The 20315-nt window shown below is 33.0% G+C and overlaps 1 protein-coding gene across 1 annotated transcript in view; it reads right to left on the minus strand.

The window, feature by feature from the left end:
* Positions 1–11791: 11791 nt before the first annotated feature.
* Positions 11792–20315, minus strand: part of KCNJ3 (potassium inwardly rectifying channel subfamily J member 3) — a 151078-nt gene continuing 142554 nt past the window's right edge. The window contains exon 3 of the mRNA XM_069472509.1: positions 11792–12378. Within this exon, the coding sequence (XP_069328610.1) occupies positions 11792–12378 (587 nt within the window). The remainder of the gene's footprint in view (positions 12379–20315) is intronic.

Raw genomic sequence — 20315 nt, forward strand, 5'->3', positions numbered from 1 at the left:
GCATCCACACCAACATTTGTTGTTTTGATTAATTTTTGATAAAAGCCAATCTCACTGAAGTTAAGTGATATCTCATTGTGGTTTTGATTTGCATTTCCCTGATAATTAGAGATGTTGAACAATTTTTCATATGTCTGTTGGCCATTAGTCTGTCTTCTTTTGAAAAGTTTCTGTTCATATTCATTGCCCATTTTTTTAATGGGGTTGATTTTTTCTTGCTGATTTTCCTGAGTTCTATATAGATTCTAGTTATTGGCCCTTTATCAGATGTGTAGCATGCAAATATTTTCTCCCATTCTGTAGGTTGTCTGTTTGCTCTTGTGATAGTTTCCTTGGCTGTGCAGAAACTTTTTAATTTGATTAGGTCCCATTTACTTATTTTTGTTGTTGCTCTGATTGCCTTTGGGGCCTTCTTCATAAATTCTTTGCCTAGGCCAATGTCTATGAGAGTTTTTACAACATTTTTTTCTAGAATTCTTACGGTTTCATTCCTTAGGTTTGAGTCTATTATCTGTTGTGAGTTGATTTTTGTGATAGGTGAGATTTTTGTGACAGTTTTCTACATGTGGCTATCCAATTTTCCCAGTACCATTTGTTGAATATATTCTTTTCCCAAGTGTATGTTTTTGTCTGCTTTATCAAAGATGAGGTGACAATACAAGGATGGTTTTATACCTGGGTTCTCAGGCCTGTTACATTGGCCCATGTCTCTGTTCTTTTGCTAGTATCATGTTGTTTTGGCTTTTATTATAGCCTTGTAGTATAGCTTGAAGTCTGGTAGATTGATGTCTCCCAATTTGTTCTTTTTGATTAAGACTGCTTTGGCTATATGAAGTCTTCTCTGGTTTCATACGAAGTGTACAATTATTTTTTCTAGATTTGTGAAAAATGATGTTGGTATTTTAACAGGGATTGCCATGAATCTGTAGATCACTTTCGGTAATATAGACATGTTAACAATATTGATCCATGAGCCTGGTATGGATTTCCATCTGTTTACACCCTCTGGAATTTCTTTTCTCAGTATTTCATAGTTCTCCCTATATAGGTCTCTCACCTCCTAGTAAAATATATTCCTAAATATTTTATTTGCTTTGGTGCTATTGTGAAAGGTATGGCATCTCCAATTTGATTCTCAGCTTGACTGTTATTGGTATTTTTGTAAGCTACTGATTTGTGTACAAAATCTGTGGGATAAAACAAAATCAGTCCTGAAAGAAAAACTCATGACCTTAAATGTCCACATCCAAAAGACAGAAAGACCATGAAAACAAACAAACAAACAAACAAAAACCTGATAAAACATCTCAAGGAACTGGAAAAGGAAGAGCAAACCAATCTTAAACACAGCAGAAGAAAAGAAATAACCAAGATCCAAAAAGAACTAAATACAATCAAGAAGAAAGAACTACACAGAAGATTAATGAAACAAAAAAAATGTATTCTTGGAAAAAGGTAAACAAAATTGGTAGGCCTCTTGCTAGATTGACCAGATGCAGAAAGGAAAGGACTGTAATAAGCTCAATTAGAATTGAAAAAGAAGTCACAACTGATATCACAGAAACACAAAACACCATCCTTGAATACTATAAAAGTCTCTATGCCAATAAACATGAAAACATGGAGGAAATGGACAAATTCTTTGAAACACACAACCTCCCTAGGCTTAATTGGGAAGAAATAGAATTCCTGAACACACCAATATCAAGCAACAAAATTGAAGCAGCAATCAAAAATCTTCCTAAAAACAAAATCCCAAATCAGACAGGTTCACACCTTAATTTAACCAAAACTATAAAGAAGAACTGGTATCTATACTGCATAAATCATTCCACAACATTGGGAAGGATGGAGTCCTCCCCAACTGATTCTATGAAGCCAATGTTACCTTGATACCAAAGCCAGGAAAGGACACAACAAAAAAGAAAATTACAGACCAATATCCCTTATGAATATAGATGCAAAAATTCTCAATAAAACTCTAGCAAACCAAATTCAACTGCACATCAAAAAAATAATTCATTATGAACAGTGGGCTTCATCCCAGAGATGAAAGGATGGTTCAACATACACAAATTTATAAACTTGATTCACCATATAAATAAAAGCAAGAACAAACACCACATGATCCTCTCAATAGATGCAGAAAAGGCATTTGACAAAATCCATCACCCTTTTATGATAAGAACTCTTAATAAAATAAGCATAGATGGGACATACTTCTAAATTATTAAAGCCATAGATGACAAACCCACAGCCAACATCATACTGAACTGGGAAAAATTAAAATTGTTCCTGCTTAGAACTGGAACCAGATAAGGTTGCCCACTATTGCCACTTCTATTCAACATACTGCTGGGAGTCCTTGCCAGAGAAATCAGGAAAGAGAAGGAAATGAAGGGTACATTGAAATTTATTTCTAAAATTAATATCTAGGTCACAAGCTTTTATACATTTTAAGTGTCTGTGTGGCACAGTAATATTTTTCTGCCAACAAATACTGTCTCCAGCTCTGAGGTTGATTTGCTAAAATGTAAATTTACTCTTTATACTGTTTTAAGATCATAGGATGAGGTAAGAAAAAGTGGACTTGATATAGAAGCTTAGATTCAGAACACTGAAGTTATGGATGTTATTTCCAATCTATTTTAATATACTTTGCTTTGTTTTGTTTTCTCTTCTAGGAAGAAGTGTAAAATAAAACCTGGTTAGACATTTATTTGCTCACAGACTATGATAAAAATAGATTTTTAAGAGAATAATTAAATAATGTACTGTTAAATATGTTTCTTCACAAGGAAGGATGCCATTAATGAAAATGAGTGCCTGCTCTTATTTTTTAATTTTCAAAAAGATGTTACATAGATTTGGGGAAGAAACATTTTTTTAAAATTCTCTTTTTATAAAAGGAAGAAAAAAGAGAGTTTAGTGAGATAGGCAGAATAATGGCCCATAAAGAGGTCTGTATCCTTATCTCTGGCACCTGTGAATATATTACCTTACTTTGCAAACGGGACTGGCAGGTGTGATTAGGTTTAGGATCTTGAAATGGGGATACTATCTTGGATTTCTTCCCCAATGTAATCACAATGTTTCCCAGAAGTGTAAGAGCAAGATAGTCTTCTATCTGAGCAATATGTGACTATGGAAAAAGGCACAAAGAGATGCCATTTTTGTAGTTCTGATGATGGAGGGAAGGTGCAAAAAGTCACAGTTGAACCTAATCAGTTCAACTTGTTGATTGCTGCTCTCACATCCTGGCAGAAAACTGAAGGTTTATTTTTGGATGAAGGTAAAACTAGAATATAAGCCCACATGAGGAGGAAGTACTGTTCCGAAAACTGGGGATAAATAAAGACTTTTCCTGAACCCACTCTGCTCTTAGAACATTGGTGGCCAGGTACCTACACTGCATAGCCTGCAAGAGGAGATTCTTATCTGGGAAATGTTACTGACCTTAAAGAGGAAGCCTAAAGATATTAAATTCAGGAAAAGAGTTTATGTCAATGAACAGTGAAATCCATGGTTCGACTTACATTTGCACAAAACCTCATTAATATTTGTAATTGCCCCACTAATAAATATGAGCAAAGACTTAACAATCACCAGATATATGAGAAAATCATTTCATATGAAATATAGACTCAAAATCATACATATAAAAAGAAACTAGAAACAAGTATAACAAAGAGAGAAGAAATATGTAAAACATACTATCATTTATAATTTGACAGAGCTAAAATCATGCATTCATGAAACAATAAAAGGAATCTTTAAAAATTTAGAGGGAAAAATAGTCTTGAAAATTAAAATTAGTAGAGCAGAAATTAAAATCTTGGAAGATAAATGACATAAAATGAAATAAATGGACATAAATGAAAGTCAATTGAGGATAAAGTCAAGAAGATCCCAAAGAAAGTGGAGAAAAAATACACAGATAGCAAGTAAAAGAGGAAATATGAGAATATTAGAGAATCAGTCCAAGAAGCCTGACATCCAAATAATAAAAATGAGAACTGCAGAAATAAAATTCCACTATTCTGGTCCAACATTCAGAATAATGAAATGAAAATCGAAGAAAGTGGAGGGAAGTAAATGAAATAACAAGAAAATTTTCTGAAGAATATGAGAATCCAAATTGAAAAGGCCAAGCAAAAGGGATTAAAACAAACCCATACTTAGGCAGATTATTTTTAAATTTTAGAACACTGGGGAAGAAGAGAATATCTTAAGGGTTTTAAGGACACATTAGTTTCATACAAGGGATTAAAATTTATAATGCCATCAGACGTCTCAATAGCAACACTGGAAATTATTTAATAGAAAGAAAAACAATGCCACTGAAATTCAGAAGGAAAATAATTTCTGCAAGCAATCAAACAATTAATTATGGGAGAAAGATTTATTTAAAGATATGCAAGGTCTCAAAAAGATTATCACCATATTGTCCTTCTCAGAAACTCCTAGAAAACGTACTTTATCAAAAAAAAGGGAAAATACAGAAAGAAGAAAACATATGTTCCATGAAACAAGGTTTCTACACCAAGAACAAGGTGAACAGAATCCCTAGAATGTTGATTAAGGGAGCTCCCAAGACAACAGCTGGACAGCAGACTTAAAGAACTTTACATAGTACAGCAGCTCAGAAGGCCTCGGTAGAGATTTCTTCAAGAACATAAAATTTATAGAATATCTAATCAGTTTGACAAATTAACAGGAAAGTATTTACATAATTTGGAAATTCTCTATGGCTAAATTTGTGATAAGTACATATATAAATGAGCAAGGCAAAAACAAGACAATCATCAACTCTAGAAAGAAGAAGCTTTGAAGGGTGAGAAAATAGATCAAAATGCATGGAGTCCAATTGTGATAGAACTTAATGAAAACATTGATTGATAATTAATCTATTAAACTATCATATATATTAGAAATTTAACTATATAATAAAGCGAATTTTATAGATACATAATGGGTAGCAAAGGCTGAAATAAAACTAAATCTTATTCTACCACAGTGGAAAGCAAACAGATAATGCCACAAAATTGAAAATCAAGAAGCAATAAAAGAATGGTAAGAAATTTGCATGTAAATAACAATAGAATCGTTCAGAAATATTGAAAATCTTTGTCTCTGGGGAGAGAGTGAGGAAAGAGTAGGTAGTGGGGACTGCTGTTTATTGTAACAAGCCTTGCAGAAACTTCATGACTTTAATCTATATGTATGTATGGTTTTCTACTATATATGTATACACCCACATATATTTGTGTGTGTATATATGTATATACATATATGTGCACATATATATACATACAGGAAGCAATGTCTTTGAAATTCAGAAGGAATTTCTTCCATATATGAGAGCGTGTGTGTACATGTGTGTGTATAACTTCAGTAGAATTAAACTTAGATGAAGGTCTTAATTTGGGGGACTGAGATTTTAACATTCATGATGGGAATATGCTTGTTAAGACACTTGTAAAGCAGATAACAAGAACTGAAGACCCTGTATAACTCTAGGGCCCTGTGAAGTCTTATCAGGGCCAAAATTTTACACCTATGCCCCAGTGACCATGAAGCTTGGCTGTGCATGGGGCTATGGACAGAGAAAAAGATATCCTGGGAGAAGTTGAAACTCTAAACCTAACATCATGCAGTTATGGGTATCTTCTCTAAGATATAATACAGGAAGAAATTTGTTTTAACCTGGCTTCTGAGTAATGAAATCATGGTGAAACTGAAGAATGTTTAAATCAAAGAGAAAATGCAAATACTCTTCTCCTCAAAACACAGCAATTAGATACATAATAGACTTTTAATCAATATGAAAGTCCAGAAGACAATTATAAAAGAAAGAAAAAATATTTCAGATGATCAAGAACCGAGATTTTTCCACCACAGATGTTTGCCTAGAAAACTATTGGGAAATAGACTTAATAATAAAGGAGAAAGAAGAATGAAGGAGTTAAATGCAAGAAGCTATGGTGAACAAAGAAATAAGTAAATTTATAGTTAACTATAAATATGCATTGACTTAATAACAATTATTTGTTAGAACATTAAAAAAACATAATACTATATAAAAATAGCACAGACAACAGAAGATGTGCTGACTTTAACATGCTCTAAGATATTTATGTTGTTTGAAAGAAGAGTAGAAATGTTAATTAACTTTAGATTTCTTTAGGTCATGTATGCAAACAAATATTAATGATTACTAAAATATTAGACATGAAATATTTTTAAAAAAGGAAAGAAAATACAAAATCCAAGAGAAGGCAGGAAAAAAAAAGTTATCATTAAGGGTGTGTGTATGTATATATGGTTTGTTACATCTACATAACATATGAAATATTTCTATATAAATATTTAAATATGCTTACAGTATATATACACATACTCATTTTTATACACACACACATGCTCATGAGAAGCATATGGACAAATTTCCAGATAGTGATGGCTGGGAATAGTGTAGAGTTTAGAAGACAAGAGGTGGCTGTTTTAGCTATTTCTATCACACTTTATTTCTTTAGCAATTCATGAGGCATATGCAGCAAAATGTTACTATATCATTTGTTTTAATATCTAGGTCTGTAGTACCTCTGTATGAGGACATTTCCTATGTATTTGAAATATTTTATATTAATAATTTTTTTTTTCAAGTGTCCAGTGGACTTCTAATTTTTTTAGTTTGGCTTTCATTTCACCATTTTGCCATTCATGTATTTCTCTGTGCACCACTTCAAGTTTCCACCTTCCTCCATACTTCCTTCATTTTAATTTGTCCTTGTCTTCACAATGCTGACCACAGCTATTCCTCATGCACCTATCATCTTCCACCCACCAGTTCTCCAAATCACAGCAAGGATGCCCACTGCACGAGGCATCCTGCAGGTTTGAAACTATTGCACACACTCATTGAATATTTATGTTTATGCATCCAAATTGCTTGGGATACACAGTTGTTGTAAAAGACAAAGATTCTCCATAGATTTTAGACTCCCAGGGGGCACAGACTACATCTCATGTTTGTGGATTTAATTAAAAAAACCCACTAAACAGCCTCTTTGAGAATCAGTTTCTTCAAGTGTAAAATGGGGATGAATCTCTACTATGCACAGTTGTTCTGAGGATTCAAATAATGTGTGAAAGTTCTGAGGAATCCAATAGTGGGTTCATATTCTCTTTGTGTTAAACATTCTTCAGTTTCATCATGATTTCATTAGTCAGAAGACAGGTAAAAAAATGTCTCCCTGTAGGATATCTTGGAGAAGATACCCACAATTGCATGATGTTAGGTTTGGAGTTTCAACTTCTCCTAGGATATCTTTTTCTCCTTCCATAGCCCCATGCACATGTGATTGATATGCAAGTGACCGACACATCCAGAACTAGGAAAGGATAAATAGGAATACATATGTGATTTTTAATAAGCAAGGAGGATATCCTTGCTCATGGTAGTGGGCCCTACCATATTTCTTCTCTATAGAACTTATTGGTCATACACAGCCCAGGTATTCTAAAACAGACATGATTTCAAGAAAATCTTACAAGGAAAGAAAAATTTCCAACTTGGAAAAAAACCAAAATGAACAATTTTACTAAATGATGAGGACCATTCTCTCTGAACTGCACCAGGCCAGAAGCTGCAGCACCTTAGCTTTTTAAATTAATTCTGTGAGGTGCCTGGGAGTTCGGCGCATTACATATCACAGAACTCATCTGATCCAAGATTAGGAACACATTTTTCTATGAAACACTTTCAGGTGAAGCAACTGAACACTTTATTAAAAGATGATTTGATATTTAAACAAAATTAAGAAAACTATGCACTTGTATGCTTTACTTACTGTGGCTTCTAAAACAGAGTTCAGCAAAGAATATGATGGTCATGTAACTTCCTCCAAGAAATGCAGGTCTCAATTATCTGCATTATTAAGTTCAGGTTCCATGCTGTTCAAGCATCTCACCAACAAGGAGCCAAAATAATAGGAATTCTCAAGGAATGACTGGTGATGGATTGAATCAGAGTCTATCAGGAATTGAGTCTTATGATAAACAAACTGAATCAAGGAATGTGAATAATTAACTGTTGAAAAGTAGAAAAATGATGAGCACACTGTAAAAATTAAACCCAATCATGTTTCAAAAGTTTAATATAGCTTTTATAAAACTGAACTTGCAGTGTTGAATACATGATTTTATATTTTTGTAACCTAAATGACCTTGTACATTTAAATAATTATAGATTGCATGCCAGAAAATGCAATTAGTTTGATACTAATTTAAATATGTACAATGAAATTCAAGCATAAATTCTGAAGTAGAGCTCACAGACATGCTGTGCAGTCAAGCGGAACCCTCTTCATCATATGGAATGGCAGAAATTTTCATAATACAAATAGAATGTAAGTCATCTTCCCATGACCTCAGTTTTCCTCCCACAGAAATGATGCATTATGAGCCCATTCGGTCCAGACAAAAAGGTTCTTGAGTACTGACACTACTGAATACTCTTTATAATACTTTAAGCCATATATGGATGAATTTAAAACAGCATAAGATTTTTTTTCAGAAATGATTAATGATAAAATATCCTTATTTTTCATTTGGTATATATTTACAAAAGTGTATACACATATTGCTGAAAAGAATAAATATTTAAATTGAAGATAATATTATCAAAATAATTGTATTTCTTTTATTTACATCGTTTTGATAAATAGAATGAAATATTTTACTATAACAAGAGCTATGTCGTGAAAATCCTATAAAAAGGGACTAGTTTCCAGTGGTTAAGTTATTCAGTTCAAAGATCGTATAATGTTTTCCTTTTCAATAACCACCACATCGGTGGGGTGAAAATTATCTTGGCTTAAATTGATGTTTAGTCTCTTTGTTTTGAGCTCTTACAACTTCCAGAAGTGGAAATAGCAGAGTTTTATTTTTTTATTTATTCAATAAAATGCATAACTTTTCATTGCTGAGAGACATGTCATGTACATATTGAACAAATATTACACAAAGTCATTTAAGTAAGAAGTCCTCCAGGCTGAAATATATGAAACTGAGATGGTTTTTCTTATAATGATCAATGTCAGAAAAATCAGCAAAAGGAGAAGAAAAGCAATTCTTTATTTTTATCCAAATATATCAGACTTTATAATTTAGTTTCAACAAAAGCTTCACCATTTATCATTCAAACCAGGACATTATAAGAGTGCTACTAATATTACACAAGTACAACAGGTATAAACTGTAATATTTCTGGGTCAACTGGGACCTATGAAAAACCTAGGAATAAGGGTTAAACTGCAATTACATGCAGAAATCATACCTTTCCCACACATATGTGGAAAAGACAGAAGAATACCATTCACTCAGACAAGTTAATTTTGGCAACAGTAGCTCTTTCTCATCATTCAGGTTTCTGTTGAAATTTCACTCTCCCTAAGCTAGTTACATCTTCTAAAATAATCTATTCTTACTCCACAGTCATTTTGCATCATGTTACCCTGTTTTCATTCTCTTAATTGATATTTTGACTACCTGAAATGGGCTCATTTCTTTTTTGTCTGTCTCCTCCGACTCTCCTCTGGTGTGCAGTGTTCATGGTGAGCAGTGACCTCCTCTGACTTAGTTAAATCCAAATCCCTGGGGAACTAGAAAATGCCTACGACATAGAAGGCCGGCAAAAAATTGTGTTGAACGTGTGACTACGTTTGGAGAGTTTGTTTTTGGTTCCATCTTCTCCTTGGCACCAAAGACAAATGAAAATGACTCTCCAAAGTAAATTATGGCTCTGTTTATATTTAAGTTGTTGGACTAAATGATCCATGCAGCTTTTTCCACTGCTAATAAACATACCGTGCCCTCTGGACCCCTTTCTCTCTCTGTCACTATTTTCCTTCCTACATCTAGCAAGTAAGAGAGTTTGGTAATCAAAGGAAAGGGCAGCTCACTCTCTTCGCAGTGGATGGATGCTCCAGTTTGATCATTTTGCCAGTAACAATTCCCTGGTATATGTTTGCACCTACAGAATTTGGTTGATATAGAGGTAGCCAGAAGGTATTAGTATAGTAAATGATAGAATTGTGAATGCAATAATTTGCCAATAATAAAATCATCACAGGATTCTGAAAAAAACAGGCAACAATGGCAGCCCAAACCAATGATTCATTATTTACATATTAATGAGAAATATTTTAATTCTGGGCAGACTTAGTAATGCCCAAAGAAGTTTTATAGGAAACTCCACAATATTCTGATAAGGAACACTTCTAAATGTTCTTAAAAATCTCATCATTCCAAATCTTTATTTTGAAGGTCATCTACTGATCACTTTTGATTACTGCTAATGAGTCATAAATATCAGACTTTGGGGTTAGAAAACCATACTGCAAAAATTATTTGAGTAAGCCAGGGATCCAAGACCAATAAAATCAGTTTTCAACAAAAACAACTGTGTGTAAGGTATCTTCAATTCATCTAGTTTTAATTTCTCTCAAGTCTTTTCAAAACAATCCTCCTGAACTATGAATGACAAGCATGAGATAGGTACCCCAGGTGAGGAAAAAGTCTATGCTGTTACAACAAATGCCATAAACAAGAAAACAGAATAAAAAAGAGACTCAGTTAGACATACATATTTTAAGCATAATTATTTATCATCTGTTTCACTGTATTGTCATGTCTTCTGAAAGATAAATGATTGGTTTTTTAAAATGGACAAAGCTTCCAGAAAAATAATGAAAATGTTTCCAATTGACTCAGTTTGAAACAGGGACCATTGATTATGTAATTTCACACAGATTCTGATATATTCAATATAACTTGGCTACTGACTATTACAATGATTCAGCATTTGTTCAGAGCTCACATTTGTATTAGATTGTATACAAAACAAATTTCCAGATTTTAATTAGTCCAGGAAAGGACCAACTCTCAAATTAATCAACATTTATTCCCCCCGCCCCCAGTACTAGCAACTTTTAAAAATCATAAAAAAAAATTTAATGATATACCATGACTGGTATGATCCAGAATTTACAAGTTAAACATATAATGGGTATATTTTTGCAGGGCCATAAATAGCACAAACTTGTGTGACTCTCATAGAAAATACAAGTGAAAACCTCCCAGGACCTTAACAGCAGAAAACATAAATCAGATTTTAAAATGACAAATAATTTAAGGCTAAAATATTTGGTATTAATAATTAATGCCAGTAGCCTCTCTATTCTAATAAAGTAAACATGCACAAGAACTACAACTTTGAACAAAACATCACAATTTTATCAGATATTTATGTATGTATGTGTGTGTATGTATATATGTATATGTATATGTGTGTATACATACACACACACACACATATATGTAGTTTTATCGCCCTGAAAGCTATCCACTCATGTTTGGCTTAATACATATGTTAGAAATGTTGGGGAGAATACCTCCCTTTAAATATATATATATATATTTTTTCCAGAATATACAATATAAATATGCCATATATAAATCATGCCATAAAACTAAATGCAAAATTTGCACATTATTGCATGCTTGATGTGATAATACATGCCCATTAATAACTTCCTTATAATATCCTCCCTTCATAGCCTTTGTTTTCTGTCTATTAAGTGATGTTTGGGAAGGAAGGGTTTTCAAATATGCTTATAGGACCAGGAGAAAAATGTACCTTCAGATTCCTTGGGGAGGATTACCTCATCAGCCAAATATTGGACTATTACTAAATCAAACATTAAATAATGCCTAAGGGGGTGTTTTGTTATGTGAAGCGATCAGAGTTCATTTTTCTTAATTTGGCTGGGAGATTCCCTTCCATTCTAGCTGCTCCTCCAGCCATCTTTTGAAGCTTTGGTGGCAGATCAGCCACAGACTGGCTCATGGGATCAGACAACATCTTGGTGGTTTTAGAAACCAGTTTTTCTTCTGAGTTGCCAGGAACTGAACTTATTCGTTGAAGTTTCATGGGCAAATCTCCCAAGCTGTAGGCTTTTTCTGAAGTTGTAGAACTCATCCTCAAGAGTTTTTTGGGAAAGTCTTCTCTTCCAGTAATTTTCTGCAGCTTAGATGGAAGTTTTGTACTAATGTCATCTAGACCATCTAAGCATTCCACAGAATTATGTCTTTCTTTGCTGTTAGTTATGGCTGGTGCTATTAAAGGGGATGACATAAGAAGCATTTCCTCCTGCTCCTTCACACTGTAAGGTGGGGTGGGGACTTCAAATGTTGCATGGAACTGGGAGTAATCAACTTTAAAGAATCCTTCTTCTAAGGAAATTACAGGAAAAAAACGATGACCCCAGAGAACTTCATCTTCTGTGTATGATGTCCGAGCTTGACAAGTCATCCCTATAAGCAAAAAGAAAACCCTTAATAAATTTTGCATAGTGGAAGCAAATATAAGGCCAGTTTGATGTAAAGAATTCATCTTGCTTTCTTGAATCAGTTTTGGACTATTTATCTGAGTAGACTGAATAATAGAACAGTTTAAAAGATTTACTATAGGTTAATAGTTTTGATACATATATTTTCTTCCAAAAAAAAAAAAAAAAACAACAGAGTGCTGATACTGTTTATGTTTGAAGGCTAATGTATCATAATATAATTATTATCCATAAACCAAAAGTAAAAATGGCACATAATTATTTCAGAATTATGTGTCCTTATAAGGAGGTAAGTGGAGAAATTATGTAATTATTTCCTATCATTTAAAAAGCAATATCATATATGAAACAAACCTGACTTTCAATCCAAACTTTACCAATGTGTAAGGTTAGGACAGATACTTAACTATCACTTTCCTCTTCTGTAAAGCATGGAAAACAACATTTGTCTCATAAGATTATTGTGAGCATGAAATAAAATAACATAAATGGAAATATGAAATGGGTCATATAATTTCTACAGATAGTTGGCTCTTAACAAACTGAGAGTTCACTTTTTTCTCTTCATACAGTGAAGGCTTGCTATAGGAGGTGGGAGGACCAATGATAATTCTCCCAAGTATTTGCTGAAGAATAAAAGGTGAAAATATTTCTATGTTGGGTTATAGAAGGTCAGCATCATAATTCTATCCTTTTGGACCTATAAGATCAGAATAAAATTTGCTCAAGTTTTAGAAATCCACATGCTACAATCAGTAATTTGGGCCATGTGATATATCAAGTTCCATTCTTGCTCTAGGAATATCTGGAACTGGATGCTGTATATGAGACGTAAAATTTTGCAATTTATATATTATGTTGCTTGGATGTCATTTGCCTCAAGATACTCTGATTTACTCAAATTTGTTCTCTTCATTAGTCATTTATTTTGATTGAGTTCCTGTCAAATCAGTCAAGCTCTGAATATTCATTTTGTGAAGACTGGAAGTACATGAATAAATTAAAACCATATATCAAGTTTCTGTCTTATATTAGTCAAAAGATACAATTTTCTTTAAGTAGCAAAATTCACCACTTTCCTCTACCTTTACTATCAGACTTCTATTAAAGGCTATTAAAATATAAAATGACGAATTTAAAAAAATCGTCCCTTCAATAATTAAGTATCATTTAGAAAGGTAATGACAATCTTTCTTCATTCATTTCAATTCTCCCCCATCACATTCTAAGTAATTTCTATTGTTTTTAAACCTAGCATAGTTCAGTTAAAGGAATATTCTGCCTTTTTTCTCTCTGACTAGTAATCACACATACGATATGTACAGAGAATTAGGATAAAATGCATAATTAAAAAGCCACATTGAAGATAAATTAAATCCTTCACTGAGTCCTTCCAAAATCTTGCCTTACGAATAATATCACTTATATACTACTAGGGAATTAGTTATCACTATATACCATCTTTTTCAAGACAGTTTTCAAAGAAGCTTACATAGGAAATAAATGCCTATCATATGACAAGCGCTGGGTTAGGCGCTCTGTCTCTCTTTTTTTCCTAATCCCCAATATGGTCCTGTTAAGAAGATATTCTTATGTCCATTTTAAAGATAAGGAATCTAGTGCTGAGAGAGGTTAAGTCTCTTGAAAGTGTATCTATCAAAGCTATAAGTATTAATCTAGTAAGCTGTAGAGAAAAGATGTAAGTATCATTCTAATTTCTGTGTGTGTGATTTGTTTTGCTGTTGTTTTGCTTTGCAATGATGCCCCTAATAGTTAGGAACCCCATTCCAAACAATTTATCACTTTATCTCTGTAATGATGCAACTGTGACAGTGACCAAAATATCAGTGTTTATAATCAATCTTCTGTCAGGAAAAGCCCCCAGAAACATTTATATATGAAGATAATGAAATTACTTTAAAAATTAATTTGTAAGTTATATAGACACACCCATAGCAGCATTTTGTATTTTCCAATAATTTCCTAGTCTCTAAATATTTCATAAGAGAAATTTGCAGATTATCATTTAATCAGAAAAGATCAAAATGCATTTCCTGTTATACTTACTTCATTTTATTTTGAGAAATTTAAAGATATTGAAAAATATCTAGAATAGAAAGCAAATATTCCATGTTCATATCCATTAAGATACGAAATAATAAAATAAATAATATTAAAGTATCCTTTAATTTCTTCCTAAAAGCAACCACTCTCATAAATTCTCTGTATCTTTCCAGTCCAGGACCTTAATTTAAAAGACCAAAAATGTATGTTTTATTAAGAGGCAGTACTTCCTTATAACCTTATTTTAGTTAAAAAAAAAAACTTATAGTATTGAAAATTGATGGCAGGCAGAATATCCTAAGCGAGTACACACTCAATATAATTCAATGTTTTGAAATGTAAGGTAAGTTTGTTGGCTTGTCCTTTGATTAATATAAATGCATGTATATACTGAGTTAAAATAAATTCAGATCATGAACTTTGTTCAATAATTTCTAGCACAATAAATATTGAAAAAAAATTTGGTGACTATCATCATCTTAGCCCATTTCATTTTGTTGATTTTTTTTACAATAGAAATAGAATATAAAACATAAAATCAAAATTCTGTCCCCCACTTTAACCATTATAACATACCACATTGCTGATCCCTTGAGTTGTTTCCTACTGGGTTACCGGAAGCCATGCAAAAGAACTAGTGACACTTAAATGGAGAAAAAATGGAGGGGAACAAAATCTTATACAATTTTAACTTTGAAGAATCAGGCCATCAATTATTAAGGCACTTCAGGTGCTATTACATCTATAGTGGAAAGAGGCATTCAATTGTTTGTTCACATTAAAATACCTGTAAATATTGTTATTGAAATGTCAGTGCATGATTTTGACTGAAAAGGAAGGTGGGGACTCTACTCCACTATATAACATTAACTTTCCTTCTTTTCACAGCAAACTAATATACATGAGGCAAAATCATTATATAATTACAAAGTTTATGAATGTGGCTGTCAATACCTCTACTAAATAGCTTGTGAAAATTACCTGGAGCTCTCTGGGCCTGTTTTCTCTTTTATAAACTATAGAGAACATCCCCTCTTTTATAAACCTGCTGGGAGTTTGAAAGTAAAGGCACAGAACCCTGTTTGGTGTTTAGGCAATGTCGCTTCATGACTGCTGTTCTTATTGTTCCATAGTTACCACCTGCATTTCCTGACCTTCCTGAAAATTAGTGAGAATACATTAATATAAGGGGGGAACTTTTACACATTAGTCATTTATTCCATGTTAGTAATATAAAAAATTAAAAATAAAAGTCACTGAATATCAGATAATTCTTTTTAAATATTGTCAGACAAATATTCAAAATATTTAAAAATATACAAAAGGTTACATTCTTCATATTCCCAACTTTGAGGATTTCTCCACATTCTCCACCTCAGTATCCCTAATAGCAGACGGCCTAAGTGTAGAAACTTGGAAAAAAGGCTTGCAGCAAGCTGGATGGCTAAAACCAATTATAATATTTTAGAGTACTGTGTTAATTGTGCTGAGAACATTTGTCAGCACTTTAACCCTTGTTTGTTCTTCTGTTTTTCCTTTCACACATTCCTAAAATGTAGTTACACAACAAATATTTCTAATCCACAAACATCATAGTTTTAAAATCTGGTTTCACCTCAGGATCTCATTAATTAACAAGAAATATATGGATAATGATATGGATGATTTATAAATTGGATACAGGAAAATGTCTATGATTGCTAATCTGCAGCTTAGACAATGAACCAAGATAAGATATAATTGAGAGACTACTTCGTTTTGCAAAAGTTATCCCAAAATGGTGTTGAAAAAAATAAAAATGCAAATTTCAATTGAGAAGCTTTAAAGTAGATATAATTATGTTTTCTAAGAACATGCATGTATCACAGCATTCTTCCTTCTATAATGCTTTATCTTCTCTTCCTCTAATTTTCTTCCTCTAATTCAAATTATTTTAAAATAATCCATGCTTGAATTGCAAATGCCATCTGAATTAAAATAAATGCAAATGAATAGCATTATTCAAAGGGTACTATGCGATTGCACCCCTTAGCCAGCAACAGGACTGTTTGCATGTTTTAACCAGATTCTGGGCTTGAACAAATGTGGTGAAGATCAACAGGAGCTCATCTCTGTGGAAACTGGCAAAGCAACAGATGCTGCTACTGGAAATAGCTGGAACTTTTGAATCTTTAGATAAAAAAACATTTTGTGAAAAAAAAATAAAGATTTATTCTGTGCATTGATTCATAGATTTTAAAAGGGTATATATTATTGTTTAATGTAATTTATTCCAGTGTCAGTATGTCTATTTAAAATGGTAGAGGAAATGTAGTCTGACCTCTTTATTTTTGACATTTCCCTTTCCTGATTCTGCCTTTACATCACCCTGAGTTCATCCTTTTAACTGAATTGAATGTTCATTCAAAGAACGGGTCTGAAAAGGTTTTAAATGAAAATGACAAAGTGAGTTGTTATTTGACAAGACCTTAATTCAACTTTCAGAATACCTCTAAATCAGTTATTTTCCATTATTTCTCCTGACCAGAGGTGGTGGCAGTGTCACTCACACAAAGTGGGCATGATATGGTTAAAAACAATATAACCACAGGCCAAGGGCAATGTCTGGATGCTGTGACACAGAAAATATCACACAATCAATAACTTCAGCACAGCAGAAGCTTTATCTAAACCTTATCAAATATAGAAGTTGCTTTGAGGGGGTGGATGAGGAGAAAGGGAGAGAATAGACAGAGGGAGAGGGAGAGGGAGGAGGAGAACCAGAGAGAGGAAAAGAGAGAAGGGGAAGGAGAGGGAGAGGGAAGATCCAGAGAGAGAAGGAGGGAGGGAGAGGGAAGGGGAGGGGCAGAGCACTCTCCTGTAGTGGTTGCTGTGTCTTATCATACACGCATTAAACAAAAACAAACAAAAAAGCAAATCTCCTTCAGTTAAGCCATGTAATAATTATCTATATAAGGCTCTGTGGCAAGAATCTCTCTGAGCACTTTTTACATGTTGGTTTTAATCCTCACAACTCTCTGAGGAAGATGCTGTTATCCCTCTTCCTATTTTCTAGAGGTAGAAACTGAGTCACAGAGGGCTACAAGATAGTAAGATCACACAGAGGTGAAGAAGCTGGAATTTGAATTCAAGAAATTTGGCTTGAGAATTCATGCTCTTAATGCCTGGCCTATATACCGCCTCTCTATAAAGTTGTAACTATACAGTCAAAAGAAGGAACAAGAGGGAGTTTAGCATTAGAAATATAGTTAATCAATACTAACTTAAAAGTATCAACTTTTGGGTACAAGAGCATCAAGTCTGTGATTTTTTGTGGTCAGGGTGACCAGATTTGCTACAGTTAAGACAAAAACAACGCATGAAAGAAATGACCATTTTTACAGGGATGAATACCAAAGGCACTTGGCACAACTCCTTGAGGTAAGTACTCTGGTGCCAGACAACCCTGGGGATGCGTCCCAGCTCTATCACCTATGCTGTTTAACTTTGGGGAGGTGTCTTTGTCTCTCTAAACTTCAGTTCTTCTAATCCTTAAAATAATAATAATTATAGTACATATGTTCCGTGATCTTTGGAATAATTTTATGAGATATTGTATGCAACGTATTTATCAATGTCAATAAATATTAGCTATTATATTTATTGTAGCTATTATTATATGTGGAAAAAGTATGGGAAATCAAAAGGAGTCATGGACTTTTACGAAATAATGAATGAGTCATCTTCCTACTGGACAGGGAAAAAAAAATTTCTTATGTTCCCCTGACTGTTGGTTAAAATCGTTAATTATTAACAGTAAAGATAATAGTGACAAAGTTAATTACATATTAGGTACTTAAGAGTATGTAAAACGTGCTATATAGATATTATATATTCTATCTCATTAATCATCACAACAACACTGTAAATCAGATTTTATTATTTCTACATTTCAGGGAGAACTCTGGAACTTGAAAAGTCAAGGAACAGAGAGTAAGCACAGAGCTAAGTCCAGAACCCACACTGATTCCCCAACCTAAGCTCTTAACCAATAACTTCACTATTTCATGAAATCCTTAGTAAGAGCATATTAATATCTAATCTCAGAATTAAAAATTAGTATCATTTATACATATATATGTATGTGGGTATAGATATATGTGTATGTGTATATATACATACATATTTGAGTTTATTGGTTCAGTAAATTGTATATTGTTCATTTGTAGTATGAGATCTATATTTCTCAGATATCTTCTTAAATAAACAAAACCTTTAAGTATCACTAAAACAACTGAACCATTCAGCTTCTTGGTCAGCTGGACAATCCTAGTTGATATTCTGTTGTCCAAGGTAAGCAGGTCATGTCAGCCCTGGAGACCATTTTCATAGAGGATAAAACATAGGTTTTAAGGCCAAACTCACCTAAAATCAAACACTGAATCCCAACTCCACCACTAATTAATGTGTGACCTTAAAAAAATTACTAAATCTCTTTAAGCTTTAATTTCGTTATCTGTAAATTGAGTCCCACTCTGCTGATTTCACAAGGATATTGTGAGAATTAAATGAAAGTAAGTGACATATGTAAACTGCCTGCACAATAAATATTGGTCATTTTCTCCCAGGTGAGTCCTTGGAATATAGGCTATATGACTACAGCTTTCTCACACACACACACACACACACACACACACAGGCTGAAAAATTTAACCAAATAACACATTTTTCCTTAAATCTATCCATTTTGTCTATTTTTTCTTCAAATTGGCAGCTGTTTTTATAAATGAATCAGCTAGTAGCTTAGTATGCAAAGCATGTTCTATATCACAAAGTAATTTCCTAGTCCGCCCTAAATATTGCTCTGAGAATTATTGAATAAGGACTGTAGCTGTTTCTTCTCTAGAGTACTTCTAAAATTTCACCCATCCCCCGAGATGTAATAACTATAAGCCTTGCTTGGCATTCTTTGCACACACTCTATTGTGTTGCACTGAGCTGAACCCAGATTTAAACTATAAACTTCTGAGGAAGTTTATTATGTTTTTTTTCCTTATCTTGTTTATAAAACATAAAGACACTGTGTACACCATTGTTCAATAATACTAAGGTTACTGGCCTCAGGCTCTTCTGGGATATAGGTTACAAAACCATTAAGAATACATAAATTGTTTCCAGAAACTGCAGTTTTCAAATAGATGGAATCCCTTTAAAGCTTAACATATTCTGCTCAAGATAGACTTTTAGGGGGAAGCAGAAGTTTCTGGTATGCATTCAACCCAGTATTATCCTCTATTATTTACAAGCACTTGGTCTTAAAATGTGTTCTCAGACATCAGTTTGCCATTATTGTTCAAGGTAGGTCAAAGAATTGTAAAAAAATAAAAATGAAAAAAGAAGAAAAGCCCAATTATATTTGTTAGAAAATAAAGTTTCAGTAAGACATTTAGCAAAAAATATTTCAAATATAATACTTCAGGTTTCTAAGTTCCCAGAACAAAAGAAAAAAATAGATTTTTAACAATGACCAATAGAACAAAATATTAGATCTTCAAAAAAGAAGGTAAGTACAGATGCTAAGGATCAATGACAGGGAATATTAAGCAAAAGAACAATGGGCTTTGAATATAAACTTGAGATTGTTCTTGTTTGAACCATCCACTATAAGTAAGGCATTGGGCACGTTATTTATCTGAACCATGATTGCTATAAAATATGGATAATAATGAGGGATAATATTATCTAATTTATAAGTTTTTTGTGACTATAAATGATATAACCTATTTATGGGCCTACCATATTACCTGGCAAATAATAAAAGTTTAATCGTCGGTGGCAAATATCAATTATTAAGGTTCC

The sequence above is a fragment of the Eulemur rufifrons genome, chromosome 1, assembly GCF_041146395.1.
Source record: "Eulemur rufifrons isolate Redbay chromosome 1, OSU_ERuf_1, whole genome shotgun sequence".
NCBI classification, from domain to species: Eukaryota; Metazoa; Chordata; class Mammalia; order Primates; family Lemuridae; genus Eulemur; species Eulemur rufifrons.